The sequence below is a fragment of the Grus americana genome, chromosome 7 (genome assembly GCF_028858705.1).
Source record: "Grus americana isolate bGruAme1 chromosome 7, bGruAme1.mat, whole genome shotgun sequence".
In the NCBI taxonomy this organism is placed as follows: Eukaryota; Metazoa; Chordata; class Aves; order Gruiformes; family Gruidae; genus Grus; species Grus americana.
In genome coordinates, this window is record NC_072858.1 from 2,817,091 (window position 1) to 2,835,838 (window position 18,748).

General features: G+C 37.8%; 1 protein-coding gene across 4 annotated transcripts in view; it reads right to left on the reverse strand.

Moving 5' to 3' along the window:
• Positions 1-8,010: 8,010 nt before the first annotated feature.
• The window catches only part of PTPRE (protein tyrosine phosphatase receptor type E), a 75,860-nt gene continuing 65,122 nt past the window's right edge, over positions 8,011-18,748 (reverse strand). For all 4 annotated transcript variants that reach the window (XM_054832334.1, XM_054832333.1, XM_054832332.1 and 1 more), the window contains 3 exons: positions 17,554-17,714; positions 12,665-12,800; positions 8,011-11,203 (listed from right to left, as the gene is read on the reverse strand). In XM_054832334.1, the coding sequence (XP_054688309.1) occupies positions 11,129-11,203; positions 12,665-12,800; positions 17,554-17,714 (372 nt within the window). In that variant the 3' untranslated portion in view covers positions 8,011-11,128. The remainder of the gene's footprint in view (positions 11,204-12,664; positions 12,801-17,553; positions 17,715-18,748) is intronic.

Genomic DNA, 18,748 nt, shown 5'->3' on the forward strand with positions numbered 1-18,748 from the left:
GGCTGCCCCATCCCTGGAAGTGTTCCAGGCCAGGTTGGATGGGGCTTTGGGCAACCTGGGCTAGTGGAGGGTGTCCCTGCCCATGGCAGGGGGGTTGGAACTAGATGGGCTGTGAGGTCCCTTCCAACCCAAACCATTCTAGTATTCTATAATTAGATTAAAATATTTTTAACCATGAAAATAAGGGGCTTTAAAGGAGGAAGAAAAAAAAAAGTGACGATGGAAGGAGAAAGCAGCAGTAAAAATTAAACTAGCATTTTAGGTCTATTTTACTCAGCCATTTAGTTACCTCCATTCATCTATAAAAACTGAGTCCCTTCTTTGTTCCCTGACAGGAATCCATTATGAAGACTTGAATTTGAGAATCTGTAAGGCAAACAATCAAGACAAACACTGTTTGTGCTGCTCTGTATGTGAAGACAGAAGAAAAAAACCCCCAAACTGACAAGTAACCAGAATTTTTAGTTCAGTCACACAAAGGTAGAAAGAGCTGTTCCTAGGCAAATCCACTAGCATTGTCCTCCTTATCCTTGATCAGTCTTATATAATTGATATTGCTATCATATGGTTGTACAAGCTTAAAAATTAATTTCTAATCAATGAAATAATCTCCAGGTATTGAAAAGGAAAAGAAACCCTATTTTGAAAATAGCTGAGGAGAGGAAGGTACCTTTAAGCCTTTTGCATATAATCTCAGATCAGAATCATTTTTCAGATTGGAAAGGCTTTTAACCATAGCCCTCTCCAGAATACACAAGGTATCTTTTTCATATGCTATTAAAAACTTGTGCAGAAAAATGCACATTGTGCTGACTATGGAACTTCCATCATTATGTTTGGTTCTTCCTGTGGTTTGAACATTTGCACCAGTGGTCTGAAATTACAAAATATAAGCCCTAACACCTAGTTTTATTCTCCGGAGTCTCCTCTATGTGATGCACAATATTAAGTTTTAAGAGCAAGCTACCTATTTTCTTTCCCATTCTTTTTGTTGTTCATGGGAGTCATGAAAGCTTTTGAACTTCTAGAAAAGAGACTGGAAGGTGCTGTTTTCACCTCCATGAAACAGTGTAGGAAAGGGCTTAAAAACAAAGGGAGCAGAGATTTGTCAGGCAGCACATGAAGGTTCTAGTGACTTAACACTCTTCCCCCTCCCTGGTCGGCCAGTTCTGAGGGGGACAGGACCAAGGCTGTTCTTTTGGCATCAGTTTGCTCAGACTGTGAAACCTCATTTTCAGACCATGGTTCCACAAAAATCTAAGTCAAATTAAGCTGTTGCTGGAGAAGTAAATGGAAAATAAATTTATAACAAGCACAAAACCAAAGTACTTCCAGAAATTCTGAATAATTTGGAAAAAAAGGGAAAGCAATTTACTCTTACAGATTATATTTGAAATATATCCTGGATAACATACATCAATAAGGTTGAATTTCTGATATTTTCCCCTCTATTTCCTAGCTACCAAACATAAACTGGTAACTAACACTTAAACCTGGTTTTTATCTTTTAAGATGACCACAGGAAAAAACATCCTGGAGGAGCAGTGTGGGTTCCAACTTGCACAGTATTTTTGATATGCACCATATTATCAAAGACATATAAAACCAAAACATTTCAGTTACCAGACTCCTTCAAAAAGCAAACCTTATTTTTACCATAACTAATTTACAGCAAAGATAGCCTCACTATTCCTTTCTTTCTACCCCAACATCACATGTACAGTTCCTCCCCCAAGATGGCTGGGGTAGCTCCAAGAGAAAATAGACAGATTGTTGAGTGATGCTTCATTTTTCATTTTTATAATAAATATGCATTACTGAGATATGGAATCTGGTGACCTTAATTCCAAGTTAAAGTTCTATGTGTGCGGGGGGAAAGAGATACAAAGGGAGAAAGGCCTTTTACAAGGTCATCCAGTCTTTTGTGCTTCAGGGGATGAAATTCTACCATTCAGATCTTTCACAAAGCAGAACTCCTTTTGATATTACTACTATTTTAATTAATTATCTATTTTGCCTCAAATACTACTTTATGTGGTATGATGACTTTAGGGTACTTTAAATGTGATACAGTTACATGTAAGCAGCTTTTTAAATGTTATTTTTTTTTCCTTTGAATTAAATTACTCTGAAGTCTATTTTATAAGCTTTGGTAGGGTTTTAATTTAGTTCAGCATATTAAGTCCTAACCTTATTTTTATGCCTTCAGCTTGTAACTACTGGACAATCTTGTATTTAGATATAAAACATTCAGATAAAATCAGAATTCTAACACTGGGTATCATTGCCAGTAAACATATAATAAAGTCAGACCCTTCCCGGGGATCTTTACAACTGCAGTTATACCTGAACAATGTATCTAAAACAAACAGTTTATACCAGCAAAACTCTTTGAAAGCCTAATTCATTACAGTCTCCACTCGCCCAGATCAGATCAAACTGAGCTGGACAGCAAAAGAGCAATTTTGCTGCTATAGTTATGAGGGCATTGTCATGTTGACAAGGGCTTTGGTGATTTTAAAACAACAACAAAAAAATAAAATCTGCAGTATGCCAATAATTGTATATTCTTGGCATGTCATACAGTGGTTTATTAGCGTACTTACCCCACAGAATCCTGTCATGTCCTTTGTGATAAATGTCTCTGCAAACACAGCAATACTTACAGGAAAACACAAATTATAATAAAGGTTTTAAGCGCGGCTTTAAATCTGTCTTTAAGAGCAGCAGTGCTCTCTTAAATAGTAGATTTATAAATATTTGCAAAAGCAGATTTATAGGAGGGAAAAAATGACATTTTTCTTCAAGGTTTAAATTTTCTGTTAGGGTAATTTGTATCTGTGCACATTTAATTTACTAGGAGTGCAAGTCAACAACTACATCTGCATACAAGTTGAAGTAAAACTGTCAACTTTCAAAAAATGTGTTGAAAAATAGTTTATTTTAAATCAGTGCTTGAATCTCCTTGCCAGTTATTTAGGCATTTTTAACTTATTCAACCACTCAAAGGGTAATTAGGACAAAGCTACTTCACTGAGATCCATTCGTATGGATCTGTGAGTCTTTTTCAGGGCTTAATGATCAGGCTTACCAGTGGAAGACCATGGCCTAATAATAATTTGGTGGCCCAAATCACTAAAGCATGCTGGGCCTGAAGTCTTGGGCCAAGAGCGCAAGAACAACAACAAAATAAAGAGCATTAGAAAAATTATCAATCATCTTAATTTCTTATATGAAGATCCTTATACAAAGTCATTTGTTCTAGTTTCTGAAGAGGTAGTTTGGAAGCTCTTGAATGAATGCAGCTTATTTCTCACAGTTTTGTACTACTACTGTTTTTTAACTGAAAGTCTAAGAAAGCACAAGTTCCAGTTAAAGCTTTTACTAAAGTAGGGCTTTATAATGTACATAGGTATTGGTAAATAAGGCGCTAAATTCAGGCAGTCACTTTAGTATTAGTGAAAAGCCATCACCACTAGTCAGCCCTCGTTTTTAGAAAACGGAGTTACCTTTGAATAGAGTAACACACAGCAGGGAAGTGAACAGAGGCACAAACAAAACACTCATGATAAGCCTTGCTTCTAGAATTGCCAAAGCTAAAAAAAAAAAAAAAAAAAAAGTTCAGACAGAATTACACCTCGTAAGTGATGATTAAACCACTAACTTCTAACAAAAAAAGTGTTAACGTAGATGTGATTAGCATGAATTCAGTTGCACTGTCATCACAGGCGAGTTCTCAATTTGATTTAATTTATGGATATTTATTGGGCACTGAAATCCAGATATACTTCAGGCTATTCATACTGTGTAAAGCAAAGGCTAGAGATTAGTTAGTTATTGTATGATGAAACTCTGAAAAATGTAATGTTTTGTGATAGAGTTCCTCTCTTAAAGTGATGGCTTATTACACTGACACATTATTGCACCTAAGATTTTTTTGAATGCTTGTATTCATACACAGAACCTAATTTTGACAAGTTATTTTACGTGTGAGGAATCTGCATGAGTTTATGAACAAATGGGATATTTTTTCCAAAATGGTTTCTATTCACATTTAATAAATACTTTGAAATAATACATTTATCTTTCTTCTAAAAGATGAAGCATAACAAACTACTAAGGGAAAGAAATTGCAGAAGATCAAACTTCTGTATATGGTATTTTTTAAGCAAAAACTTCTGTATTTCACAAAATCAAAGTTCATCTTGAAAACTAGCTTTCCAATAGCCTGTTTTGACATAAAGCCCTCAGAGCCATGAAAGATGACTGGAAAGCAAACTACACAATGTCATGATGAAATATATAATTTTAAAACTGTAAGTTAATACCTGGTTGTCCATATGTGGGGCTGGGCGTGTCATCGTTCTGTGTCTGTATAACAGACCGGCCAATTACAAAGTTACAGAACTGGTCACATAAGAGTAGGGCTCACCAAGAAATGTATCACTGACAACTCTGGATACTGAAACAGCGAAAACCCTCAAACCTGGTAACAAAATTCTTACTCCAGGAAATTTTGCCATTAAATTCAACAGAAGTTTTAATCCTAAAGGTGATCATAAGAGGGGTTTTGCATTGCCCATTGAGTCCTTTAGCACATCTGCTATTTGTGTAAAAGTGATTGTACCTTTGTTTATTATGACCAGGGTGAGATTCCACTGTTTTCAGCAAATTACATCAAGCTCTATTAAAGTATGCAGTACTCTAACAAAGGAGGAAAGCTGTTCCATGTGCTGCTTCCTTGGAAACAGCTTGTACTTGATCCACAGGCTACTACATGGTTACCGTCAAAATCTCAACTAGAAAATACTTGTATAAAATTTTGAAGCAAAATAATGTAGAAGAAAAAAAAAATCATGGAGACTAAGAGAGTACTGGTGTCTCCCAGAAGACAAGAACGTGATCTTATCTCACAGAGACCATGAGCAGGACAGAGGCAGCCCTCTGGCTGCTCACGCGCTGCCTGTTGTGCCGAAAAAGAAAAGATGTGGCCGGGAGCTTGCTCTGCTACACCCTGTCTGCTGGTGTCACATCACTGCCACCACGAGCACAACCTGAGCTTCAGACTCTGATGCTACTGCAACTGCGCTAAAGAACTCCTTCTCAAGCTCTTCCAGACTGGTATTGTTTTGCCTTCTTTGTGTCTACCCAACTGGTATGAAGTCACAACTTAGATCTTTTGTTCAACGTTTATGAATAGTCTGAGCATGACATGGGTGAAAACATTGGAACAATTTCTAATGCAATGCAAACAGGTGAAAGAAAAAAAATATTATTTGTGAAAAGAACTTCCTTGGCAAAGTCTCGATTAATAATTTAGTAATTCTCCTACTCTGTGCAAAGTAGCACAGAAAATGTATAAAAGTCATTAGAAGAAAGCTCTTATTAAACTATCTAAATTACAACATAATCCTTTAATACCTAAGATGAAGAACATTCACGGTGAAGTTCAATTGCCTGAAAAATTCTCAGACACATTGAACAATTTCTGTATTAAGGAAAGCGTAGCTTAGACCTGACAAATATGCCTTATACAGAACAAACATGGCTTTGATCTTGCTTAGTTTATATTATTTAAATAACCTATTAAAATAAATACATTTCATGAACAGTTTACAATGAAAGTATGTTTTTTTCTAGAAGCTGAGTTTCTAAAAACATAACCATATTCAGAATCACCAGATGTAAAATGCAAAAACTCAATAAAGCAGCATAAGGTCTTTAGGAAAAAAAAATGCACATTCTTATCCAATGAGCCAAGAAAAATTAATTGCTGGAGAAGTGCACAATGATAAAATTTAGTTCTTACATGTAATTAAATAGAATCTGTATATATAAACAAGATCGCAGAAGACAGAGGTTTCTTTCTTACTTTCTGCATTGTTGTATTATTTCTATATTCCAGTGAAGTCTTACCATTCTTCTGTTTTGCAGATTCGTCATAAAAATGAGACATACCAGAGACCAGAGGGTATCTGTTGTGAGAAAAACACTTTCACTCATTGGATCTTAATTATACTGTCACTTTCTCACTGCAATCTCTTTTTATGGGCTGTTAGAGGCAAATATGAAAACTTTATCATCAATATAGTATATAAAAAGCCACATGTTAGCTGCTTTACAGAGGTGAGGATCAAGTGATCCCAAGTCCTTTCTAAAATTTTAGATGTGTTGTCAAAAAACCCACTATGATTGGCTGTATGTTAACACAGATGCTTTTTACTGTTGATCTTTAATACAGAAACAGACCAACAGAAGCACACTAAGACAAACAAAGGAAGAAAGTCATTCTTTATCTCTCTAATCCCTCTTATTTAGCTTAAACAACCTAAAAAATGGTGATTCTACTATATTGCTACACAGAACCTCATTATACTAGAAATTGTGCAGATCTGTAGTAATCAAATTATGATTATCAATAATTATTTAAATTAACCAATGATGAATTAAAAAGTGGTTAATACTGGAGATTCTTCTATTTTCTGAAGCCACACACAGGCATCTGTCAGCTCTCACACAAAGTTAACTTTTGGCAGGCTCACAAGCTGTGCATCTTGGCACGTGCTAAAAATATACAACCCAATCACACAAAATATTTTGTCAGCTCATCTGGAATTATTAAAAAAAATAATAGCTTTCACATGTAATGAAAAAGATTACCCTTAAATTGGTAGTATTTAGTGTCACAGTAAGAAACAGCAATATTTTCCTGAACACTAATTTCCTAAAGGCTCTGTATTTCAGTGTGGTGTATCCCTGTGTTTAAAACTCTGCAGGTAGATTCTCTATTAGTAAATCTATCTTTTCAATGAAGCAAAGACATCTCTTCAGGATGCAAACGCTTGCTGTCTTTGGAAAGCAACGCTTAAGTAGTTGCTACAGTTACTCCTGGATGGTTCAACTTGTGTTGAAAGCAGCGTGATTACCAAGTGCAAACACTTCAATGGTAGAACAGTGGACAAAAAGGACATGCAAACTAACAGTTCTTCCAAACAAGTTTGGAAAAAATAATCAGAAAATTATCTACACTGAAAAGGTACTTCCAAAATGTTAGGTGTCCGGTGTACCAGATGGAACAGGGCGACACATAAATATTGCTTCATTAAATCATACTTGAGGAATAACATTCGGTCTTTTCAAATCTCTGTGATATTAGCTTGACATTAGGATTAAAATTGTAATCTTTCAGCATAGTTACTCCTGGTTTACATAAATCTCCCAACACCTCTTACAAGAGCGGGCCATCTTGATTAACTTTGGCACATGAGGTCCAATATAAAGCCTGTTGAAACTAATGAAGAAATTGCTGGGCTTTCAGTTAATGATGGGTGACACAGTTGAAAGCTGAGCTGCTATTTTTATCTTGGCATGATACCGTAGTGTACTGCAGTACTATTACAACTTACATACAAAGAACCGCTCTCCCCTCTCACTAACCTTCCCTTCTCCCTCAGAGACTGAAACCCACTCCTCCATCCCATGGAGCAGCCTGCAATGCAACATGTTGGAGAGACGGGGAGCCCAGCACCAGGAGCACAACCCCAGGGTTCTGGCCGCCGTGCCCCGCTCCGGTGCTTTGCTGGCCCGAAGAGCGAGGAGCTGTTGTGCTAGGTGCCGTACGGATAGACAGGGGAGTAACAGTTGGTGAGATATGGCAGGGTCAGGCTTTGAATCATCACATTTAATGCTCATCAGGGAAGGCTGCAATGGGACAAGTCATGGCAACGCTCTCTACTGTCAGGTCTTACTCGTTAATGCAGTTTGGGAAGACCTGGCCTTTCAACTGCCATCAGGAGTTTATATTCACTTTTTATGCACAATGCTTCAGTTACGCCAGGAATCTGAATATTACTTCCAAATAGTTGCAGATAAGTACTGAAAAATTATTTATCTAGATAATGGATTTTAACTCCTTCAGAATACTTAATTTAAATGAACACACAGCACAGGAATGAAATGAAAAGATTTAAGGAAAGTAATGCGGTCTGAGAATAAAAACGAAGCTTTGTTCTTGCATCAGAATGTATTAGATCTTGCAATTTGCATATACAAATAATTCAGCAACATTCACCGGCATTAAAAACACAGCAAGATCAAATTATAAATGTAATAAAAGAAAATAATAATAGCTGAAACTGTATAATACATACATATATTATAAAGATTTGACAAATTAAATACAATTTGGTTATACAGAAAAGTTTCAATAACTTTACATTAAAAATGGTACTAGGGAAATGAAAACATTTCAAAATACTGAACACAGGTGGTCAGGCTCATTTTAAAAGTTTAAAAAACTGATACGTAAAAATACCCTAAAAAACACTGGTAATTACAGTATGCATTCTTCATTAAGGCCCAATTCAGCAAAGCACTTAAGGGATTGCTTCAGGAACAAAGAACCTATGGGACTTGAATGTTTTGTGGAATAGAGATGTCGTAAAGCGAATGCTTAAATGCTTAGGTGAACTGGAACCTATCTTAACACATGAGAACATACAGTCAAGTCACATAGTGACCAAAACCACACACAGATCAGAATGTACAACTTCTAATCAACTATTTGGCATTTTAAAGTAATTCCATGCAACAGGAAAATTTAAAAGAAAATTCATATATATCTGTATCAGGAGACAGCTCCCCAGTTATGAGGCTGCTGCAATGAGCAGTCTGTTGACTAAAGAACTGGAAAGCAAGCTTTTCAAATTATTAAAAAAAAGTCATTATGTAGCTATATTTGTGACTTCTGAAATATATTCTAGGTATTTCTGCTTTCTCCGAGATATCTTAATACAGTTAGCAACTAAAATCTTGAGTACCCACTTAGTATGTGATGTTTCAGCTTAACTCCAGCGTACTACTTGCTGTGACTACAGAGAGCGTAGTTCCGTGCCCTGCAGAACGATCCCTTGAGTAAACCCCACGGGCAGGTGCAGTTCTCCTACGGCTCTGGCCGCTGGTGGGGGGCCGTGGGTCCCCGCTGACATCCCACCGCATTGCCATTGCACTGAGGAGGTTTGCTTCAGGAGGCAACTCTTAATCCAAGCTTTTATTTAAGGGACCCGAAAGGCTGTCCAACAAATTCGTTTTCAAACGTAGGCTAGATGCTGACATTGGGATCTAATGGGACCACAAAACACGCTGCTTTGGAAAATGGTGGGAAGTTCTTGGCATTATTTTCTATCATAATTTAACCTCTCTGAGCCTCCCTGTGCTACAAATGATCATACTGAAAACCCCACTGTATTGGTTTCCATAGCGAATTTATTTGATGGCTTTTTAAAATTTGATAAAATTTTAGCATGCAGTAGTAATGTAAACTTATTTATCATTTGTTTTCGTTACCCAACACTTTCTGCGGTGTGTCTTCTAATAGCAACTCACAACACAGGTTTAGTCTTTAAACAATCTTTTTTAAGTGCATAATTTACTGTACAAATAAATACAGAAGTGCATCGATGGGAAGACAAGAAGCAGTAAACGGCAGTGTTCAGAACAGTGTGCTTAGAAATTTCTAAACTGCACCTTTTCCATTCAGTAGGAAAGGAAAGGTACGGACACCTTCCCGTTTCCTTGCATTGTTGCAAAGTATAATGCTGTTTGTTATCGGAAAGGAAAAATGGACATGGGATAAAACAGTGCAAGAACAATAGTGAAATGAGCAGTGGAAGTTGCTTATTTTAAATAAGGCTTTTATGTTTGCATCGAAAAAAACCAACCAACTGGACAAGACAGAACTATTGCATATTAGTTAGGTAATTAAAGTACATATTCACATACTTTGTGCTCATTAATTCATATATGCATTTTAAAGAGTGGAAAAGATAGACTTTTTAATTATTCAACATTCGGATGCCCCGTGATTTTTTGGATTTTCGAACCCCCAAGCATAACCTGTTCGGGGCTACAATAAAGACTTTTAAACTTTATTTCACCAATTATATTATCAGTAGTACTTTCATTAAAAATATATCTATATACACAATCATATACCTCTTTTAGATAAAGGAAGCATTCCTTTTTTGATAACATGTATGGGAGGGTAAGAACATAGAGGAGCTTTCTGCTATAACGCTTAATGTTGCTAGCATTACACTGTTAGTAAAATGGGTTTTCAGAATTATAGCAAATACTGTTAATTCTTCTGTTGTGTCTCATTAAAGCATAAGAGTTTATCTCTCTCTCCTTTTCTCAAAGAAGTGGGGAATTACGCACGTGTATGTAGAGAAGCTTTACATCCATTTCTGACAATGGCTATAAAGCCTTTTCACGTAGACAAGTTCAGGTGCTGCAAAATATACTCTTCTGATATGCAAAATATTCTCAAAATAGTGGTAAACTCACATTATCGTCTTTCTAAATTGATTTAAGCTGGTGTAATATTTAGGAGAGAACAAAATAAATGGACTTTGAAAGCTATATTAAATCAAAAATTCAAATCTGTATTTATACTGATTATTTCTTACTGACAGTAAGACTCAAAATAGAACTGCCATCAACCTGGAGGTTCTTAAAAACAGCCTTTAAAAGCAGTTATATTTTTCAGTTGGACTGTACATTATTACACACGAAGGGCCACATCCTGATACCTTTATCATTAATAGCACTTCACTCCAACAGTCTCTTTGCCTTCAGTGAGACTATCCGTGAAATAAATTACAAGTAAGCATGAGCGGGTTATCAGAACGTGTCCCCACATAAACATCTATTTTCATAGTGAAGAAAGGTTTATGGCCAAAACATGTTTAGTTTAAACATATGTACCACAATTCACTTTTTTTGTATGAAATGTAAATCACCTGTGTAAAGTTTCACGAATTGGGAGATAATGTTATTGATAAATATTTATAAGTGGAAAAATTGAAAGAAATAGACCTTCAAGAATTAATTTACTGTTATTTAGAATAAAGATTTCTATATCATCTTATAGTGATATACTGTATATGAACATTATACTTCGCTTTAGAAGATATTTACATTTAAGAAATAACTTTATACAGCAAATGCAACTTTTAGAGCAAACACAAAGTCATATTTACAGTTAAGTCAACAATCAAAATGACATGGAATAAATTAACAGAATATACAACTCTTTATACAGGCAAATTAAAAAATAAGGCAGGAATTTTCATTTGAAATTAGCATAATCTGAAAATATGTCGATGAAATCTTGTACCACTCTGTAGCAGAATTCATACTGTTCCTGAAAAACAATAAAAAGGTATCAAAACATGCTTCGGTTGCATCGTACGACTACACTGGAGAAAAGCATACCCGTACAAATCCTGGTGGTAAATGCAAGATGCTCCAACTTGGACCATTACTTGGAGCAGCAGCTGAGGACTAGCCAGTTCCGATTTTTATTGACGTGCTTATTTTTGAAAATAAAAGGGATGGTGCCTCGCTCTTTGGTCAAACACAGGCTGATTGTTGCTCGTCAGTTGAAGTGATTTCTTTAAGCTTTCTAGGTGATAGTTCTTAAAAATGAATCAGTTCTTAGACCTGCCTTCTCCTTTAGGGGAAGCAGCTTACTGTACCTGGCTGTTACCCAGCTCACACTAAAGCGGGTAACTCCTCCTGCACCTTCCCCAGGGAGCTCCTTAACTCCGGGCTCCATCTTCTGAGCTTTACAGCAGAAACCGAGGGACAAGATACCTCCTGACAATGTAACTTTAAATGTATAGAACATTAAAAACCCTCTACGTTTGTTTGGCTGAAGTGGAGCTCCCCTGGCAATGTATTTATCCGCTGCCGGCGTTAGCCTGCCGGCTATTCCTCTGCACCCTGAAGATGGGACACCTCCGCATCTGCTAGGCACGCTGATGCGCCTTCCACGTGATTTGCTGGATTACAAAATCTGCACCAACACTGCCAATGAACCGAACTGGCATCTGAACTCACTCATGCTGTAACGCAGAGTTTAGCCTTTCACCTCTCCGCAGGCTCAGCTGGGAATATCTGCGGCAATTACGCCCTTAACTAACAGTATGAAATCACGGAGCCAGAACCCCAAAAGAAAGATTTCATCCCTGTCTCAGCGGGACTGTGGCTAATCCAATTCTACTTCTTCGACCCCTGTCTTCCTATCTGTAGTATGGAGAAAATCTACCTGAAAAAGGTGTTTTGAGATAATTGTTTCTAAAGAAGTTTCAAATTACTGAATGGAAGCTGCTAACAAAATACAAAATATCAGCATTTTTATATATTTTCCAAAAACGTAAGTCTCAAAAAAACCTTTTTAATGTTTATTCAATAGAGACAAGCATCTGGACCAACTTTCACGTATTACTTGTAGCTGTCTTTAAAGAAGTCAAAGACATTTCTCCTTGTCAGTGATCAAGTGCAAGCCAATTTAAGCCCAGAAAGAACAATAACTGATACATGGCTTAAAACGCATTTACTTTGTATGTTTTGTCACCTGCAACATGCAAAAGGTTTTGGTTTAACTGTCTCCAGTTCCTACAAGACAGAATGTTTAGCCAAGTTGTATTTTTAGAAATGCTATTAAAAAAATAAATCTGTAAAAATACAGATTTCTGATAACTCATACACAACCATCACGCAGGATGTATTTCAACCTGAAAAAAACCCTTTGTTCTCCTCCCACAAGAACGTTTACAAACATACATCCCGTGACGAAGAGCCAGGTTGTTAAATACCGTACCAGTGTTTGCACCATGTGTGGCCTTTGCAGTCGTAAGCTCTTCACAGCTTGAAATACATCCAAGAGCCCCTCAGCCTTCACTCGTTCCAGGATATTGCTGAGCGCTATGAAGGTACCTGTTCTTCCAGCGCCGGCACTGCAACGTAAACGCATTCGCTTGACATACAGTAGGATAAAAATGTTAAAAAGAGAAATAATTGTGATATAGAATAGCCAAACGCTACTCATTTTTTTGTGCTTAGTTTGTCACCTCAGCTACACTAGGAGCCAGAATTAATGGAATGAACTGGGAGCCAGGGTGGAACCAGTGAAGGCTGGTTACCGGCCGCGGCAGCACGTGGTACCCTCAGCCTAAGGCCGAGGCCCAAATAATGAACTGGCAAAGCCGCTCGCCCCAATCTGCATTCATCTTCGACACAGACAACTGTTCGTGCTCCCACACTCTGCTCTCGGTTCTATTTTTGATGGGGGAGAACACAACCTTTGACTGACAGTCGCAAAACTTGGGTCCAATGCAAAGAAGCACTGGGCGATCAAACCCACATTGTTCTGTTAGGTTGTGATTTATACTTACGCATGGTGGACAGACATGAAAGCATTATTATTATTATTACTACTACTACTACTATTACTACTACAAAGCAATTTGAAGGAAAATGTCCTATTTAACTGTAATGATTTTAACAGCTCTCAGGATCTAAGCCGTTTCTTCTCCAACAGATGTATCGATATAAGGACAAACTAAAGCAAGACTACATGTGAGGCTACACTACATACAAGAACCTAAAATTGACCGTTCAGCCTCTATCTTGACGACAATAAGCAACCTAACGTACTCCAAAGTAACTGTAGTTTCTTTTGTTTCAGTATCTTTGACGCAGTATATTTTGTCCAGCATCTGTTTCAGATCATGATTCCATGGAACCAAAATAGATTTCAGTAATCATCTGATTTATTATGCCTAACTCTAGATCAAAAAAAAAAAAATTAAAAAAAAAGGTTGCTTTCTCTCTCCTAATCACACGAATTAAGGACTATCTGACACCAACGAAACAGTGGCTGTGCACTTTGATAGGGAATAGTTACTAAAACCAGGATGGGGTTGGGAAATTGGCAGTTAGTGGTAAGATGGAGTGGAAGGTTCACTGGATTGCTGAGTAAGGATAAACATAAAATTTATTAAATTTAAAATTGTAACGTGTTTTAACCATAAGTAGGTGAATTCTAATCACATGTCATTGCTTCTACCTTATTTCTATCAAATACAAGAAAATCTGATAAACACAATCCTTAGGAAAAGATTAAGTGCAAATGCATGTATCCTCAGCTGGATACATTAAAAGTCCTGTTGGAGGAAAAATGAACAGGTACAACGTGTTAGATGGGTTATTCCCTTCAGACAATTACTTTTATCAGATTAAAGACAACTACCAAATCCAAAAGGCTTCAGATTAATTGGTAATTAGCTAATCTCTAGGAGCCATTTGGGGTTTCTAGAGTAAGGCATTTTGGAACAGGTCTGCAGCTATCAAAAGATGAAGATATAAAGTAAACCTGTATACGCACATCATCACCCACGTCACTTATTCATTTATGCCTAGAAGAGGTCGGTACGCATTGCTTTGCACCGCATTTTTAACACTCCTTGTGCTAGGCTCACTCTCCTTTCATCTGAAACATGCTTTTAGCAAATCTTTAAATCCATATAAATTGGATTTTTTTAATTAATTTAAGGAATTTTAGTATGGATGCATGGAAAATTAAACCGCTTTTGAAAAGCAGGAGAAAATACATATTGTCTCATGGGAACAGAGCACTACTTTTGGCATACTTGCTTCTCTTTCTACAATTCCCTTAAAAAAAACAGAAGTCAAGAAAGAGAACTTTTAAATTTGACTCAAACTTCATTTCTTGAGACAAAATGTTCAAAGGCAAAGGACCTGCAGGATGGGCAAAGACTGGGCAAAAGACGGAAGTTAGGGATCTCTAAGCAACACAACAATCTTGCATAGTTTATGTTAGAGTATGGAAAGGGAGAGACGGGGAAGAGAGAAAAAGCATCGATAGCCATGAACTAAAGAGAAGGCAGGAGCAGACAGACACTGGAGGAGAAGGGAGTTAGGGTTTAGAACAGATTGGCTTTGAATCCTGTTGGCAACCAAGTCAGCAAACCCCTTCTACACTATTTAGGGTCATGCCTTGATTCTACTTAGGAATTATTTTTTTCAGCAGCTCCTTAAACTGTTCATAAATAGTTGGAAAAAACGAACAGAAGTTTTCATAAGTTCATGTGAACACTCTGAAAAATCAGTCTTAGACTTGATATGTGTTTACTTATTCATAAAGTTACATTCATTTATATTGAAGACTCAAGTATGACTGCATGGAGAAGTTCAAGTAACTCCAAAGCTATGATGTACAGGCTGTCCAAGTAGGGACAGCAGAGAATTCTCAGCATTCAAAATCCTAGAATACATTGTGTGGTCTGGGTTTCATTTTCTTGTTTAATCCATTTTATAATGATTGCAGTAAATTTTGAAAAAAATCTAGGAAAAATGCATGCCAAATGATTAAGCTAAGGCTTCAGAGAGGCTGTGGCTCTAAAAGCTCGGAAAAGTAGAAGCAATGTATACCTTGGGTAGGTCTTACACATCTAATCTGGGTATGCCAAAGACAACAGTTCCATTTATCTCTTATTTTATTGGCTAGAACTCCTGGATATTTTACCCACTTTAACTCCCTATCAGTTGAAAACCAGTGGCTGTTAAAATTTGTCAAATTGCAGATCAAACACAAAATGTCCTCGTCACCCTCGAGTGCAGCCACCACAGGGTGAGGGAACCCACAGTCCCCTAGGAAAAATGTATGAAAACAAAGAGCAGAACACTTCTGAAGCAAGGAGGAGAAAGTTTTAGCAATGAATGTGCATTGGTGCAAGATCATGTCCCAAAACACCAACAAATCCGAGTCCTGGCTCAGGCTCCCAGGATTTCTGTGCTTCAACAGTGCATGAAAATACAGGTGATGTTGCAGACAGCCAAACACAAACCTTAGCTCTTGGAGACCGAGACAGCACCTTCGAAACTCAAATCAGAGCAAAATAAAAGTCAGCGGACACCGCAGAGAACAGCTGTTAATATGGCTGTTCCTATTTCTAACTCTAGTAGCAAGCAGACAGGTTCTTCTATCAAAAATACTTCCAAATGGCCAGCGAGCGTACTTCCCTGTGGATAACGCTATGAGAACCATTTGAGTGTCATATAAATCAATACAGGGTGGGTTTTTTTTTTTTTTTTTAAGAAGAAAAAAATCATCAGTGACTCGTTCAAAATCAGATGGATATTCTCTGAAATGCAAGAAAAAATCCAGAAGCAGCATCACGTCACCTAGCTCACTGACAAACGGTTGGAGAAGCTTATTCACGCAGGAGTCAGACATATGTCTGTCACAGTGTCGGTGCCCGGCATTTCTCAATAGTGGGATCACAGACAGGTAGAGAAAATACCACAATTAATATAGCAGATGGTTTTAGATATAAAGACGCCAGGAACTTGACCTCCATGTAGTGGTAGAAGACGACCACAGTCCAACGAAATCCAGTTTATCTTGTACAACATTCCCAAGAAGAAAAGATTTAAAAGGCCAGTATTTAGCATGAATTAAAAAATCAATTTTGAGGGCAGGGACAAAACAATGATTGGTTTTAATGTTGTGGTCGAGCCTGCGAGCTTCAATTGCAAGAGAGACTCTACTGCAGGAGGTCTTACAGGAACACGGTGCAGAGGGACGTGGTCTCTGCAAACTCCCATGCCGAGCAGCGCAGCCCAGAGTCCGTCGGTGCATCCCCAGCACCGGTCCGGGGAGTCCGCAGCAGTAAAGAGGTTCATGGCAAAGCGTGACCTCGAGGCTAATAGCTTCTTATTTAAAAAACCCAACCCAAAACATAGGAACTTCTCTTCTGGGGGCCCTGAAACCCTGCTGGCCCTGGCCCTGTGCATGGTGAGCTTGACTTTGTATTGACCAGAAAGCAGAAAAACCTTTATTGATTTATAAAGATTAAAATATTTTAAAATCAAGGAATGATTTCTGAACTAGGAATTAGGCAGAACGCTAGTTTTACTACTATTTTTTTTTTAAATCAGCATGTAGTACAGAAAGGGAAAAGATGAATTTAAAAGACTTATAAACGCCTCTGCACTCTGAAAAACACCATTTCAAAAAAACAGCAAGAAAGCCTTTTAAAAATTAAAACAAATAACAAAAAAAAGCTGCAATAAAAATGTACGATGAAAAAAAAAAAAAGCGAAAACCTGGCACAGGATAAAGATATATTTTAGTTATACACAAGCTACCCCTTAGCATTAATGTAAACATTGTTTTCTCTGTCCTCTCAGCTCTCCTACCTGCTTTCAAGGACAAGGGCACATTTTGCCTTCAGCTTAGATTAGGGATATATTTTATTCTCCTGATAGTTTGTAAAAAACAACAGCATTTTGATCTTGATAGAACATTTGAGCACTATATCGGTGGGGTATGTTAGATACCACTACACTAAACCTATAGCTTTACTTTCCTAATCACAGTGTTTAGCAATACTTGGGTACAAAATTATAACTCTACAAGTTAATAATGCACTTGTTTACTCCCAGCCATTAAGGATATCATTAAGGACTCCACCTTGCTAATTTAGCAAAGTACCAATCACAAATCCTTTATGTAACCCTAGTTTCTCATTTTTTCTATCTTTTTCTTATATTTCTTAATTTTTATTTATTTTTAAAGGATGCTGTCTGCTCCCTCATGAAGGAAAGCTGCTGTAGCAGCAACCAGACTGGAGAAAAAGCAAACCGGTTCCTTAGCGAATGGTGGGAAGAAGAGGCGAGCCTTACCTGCAGTGCACGGTAATCGGGTGATTGCCCGTTTGCTGCTGCTGCTTTTGGACAGCTGCAATCAGGTCGATCATCCCTTTCCCTTCTGCAGGAATCCCGATTTCTGGCCACCCATGGAAATGGAACTGCCGAATGAGCCTGCTTTGCTTCTCCTGGTTACCCTGCGTGCATGCAAACAACAGATTTATCCAGTTGTTAACTCAAAACGGAAACAAACTTCTTACCTTAAACATCTGTAGCATAAATTTTGCCCGACTATAGCGGAGGGGGTGATTTGCAACCTGGTCCATAATCTGTTGTCATGCAGACCTGATCGTTCTGTTTCTGAATTCCCCATCCGCTATGCTGATAATTTACCCCTGTAATTTTCCTTTTGATTTGCACAGCTGCTTCCCCAGGGTAGTACTAAGGATACACTGAAAGATTATTCATCCCGAGCACCACCGGCTGAAAGCTTTCGTCGTGTGCGGGCCAAATCCAAAGTGCCATTAAAACAACCCAGTTCGTGAAATGCACACTCACCTTTGCACAACACCTGCTACTCTGAAACGTAACCGTTATTTGCCTTGTCTTTCCTGCTTGCTGATTAAAAGCACATTACAAGTGCAAATAGATATTAATACCATGCTAATGCGGTTAGCCCTAGACAGGTTTGGATGCAGATGGGCTCTTCACCTTCTTAGGATTGCACTACCCTGAGATTTTTGTTTGCTCTTTCCCATGGCTGCATTATAATAGCGCACGGATGCAACATTAATATTCTGGCAATTTTACGTCGTCTCATCAGCTCTAGCAAGGCACAGAGTTGAAAACACGAGGTCTCTGCTGATGGCAGGTGTTTTCCAGGTGTCCACCATAGGGGACATCTGGTGAACAAGTTTGATGGGAAGTGTCCGGACACCGTTTTGTACTGGAAGCCCAGAAAGTTTCACCACGATGAGGAAAAAGGCCTGATCAATCCTCCTTCCTCCCAGCTCGTTTAACGTAATATTGCTTCAAATATCATTGATGCAGTCTAGCTGGACTCAGGCACAATACAAAAGTTACGCAGATTTCTTAGATCTGCAGCAGCAAAAACTTCTAACGATGCTGGATTGTAGTGCAACGCCATTGCTGTTTGGATATTACCTACAGTGCTGTTACGTGGGTTTTAAATACTTCCCCAGGTGACAGAAGCCAACACATTGACAAGGAC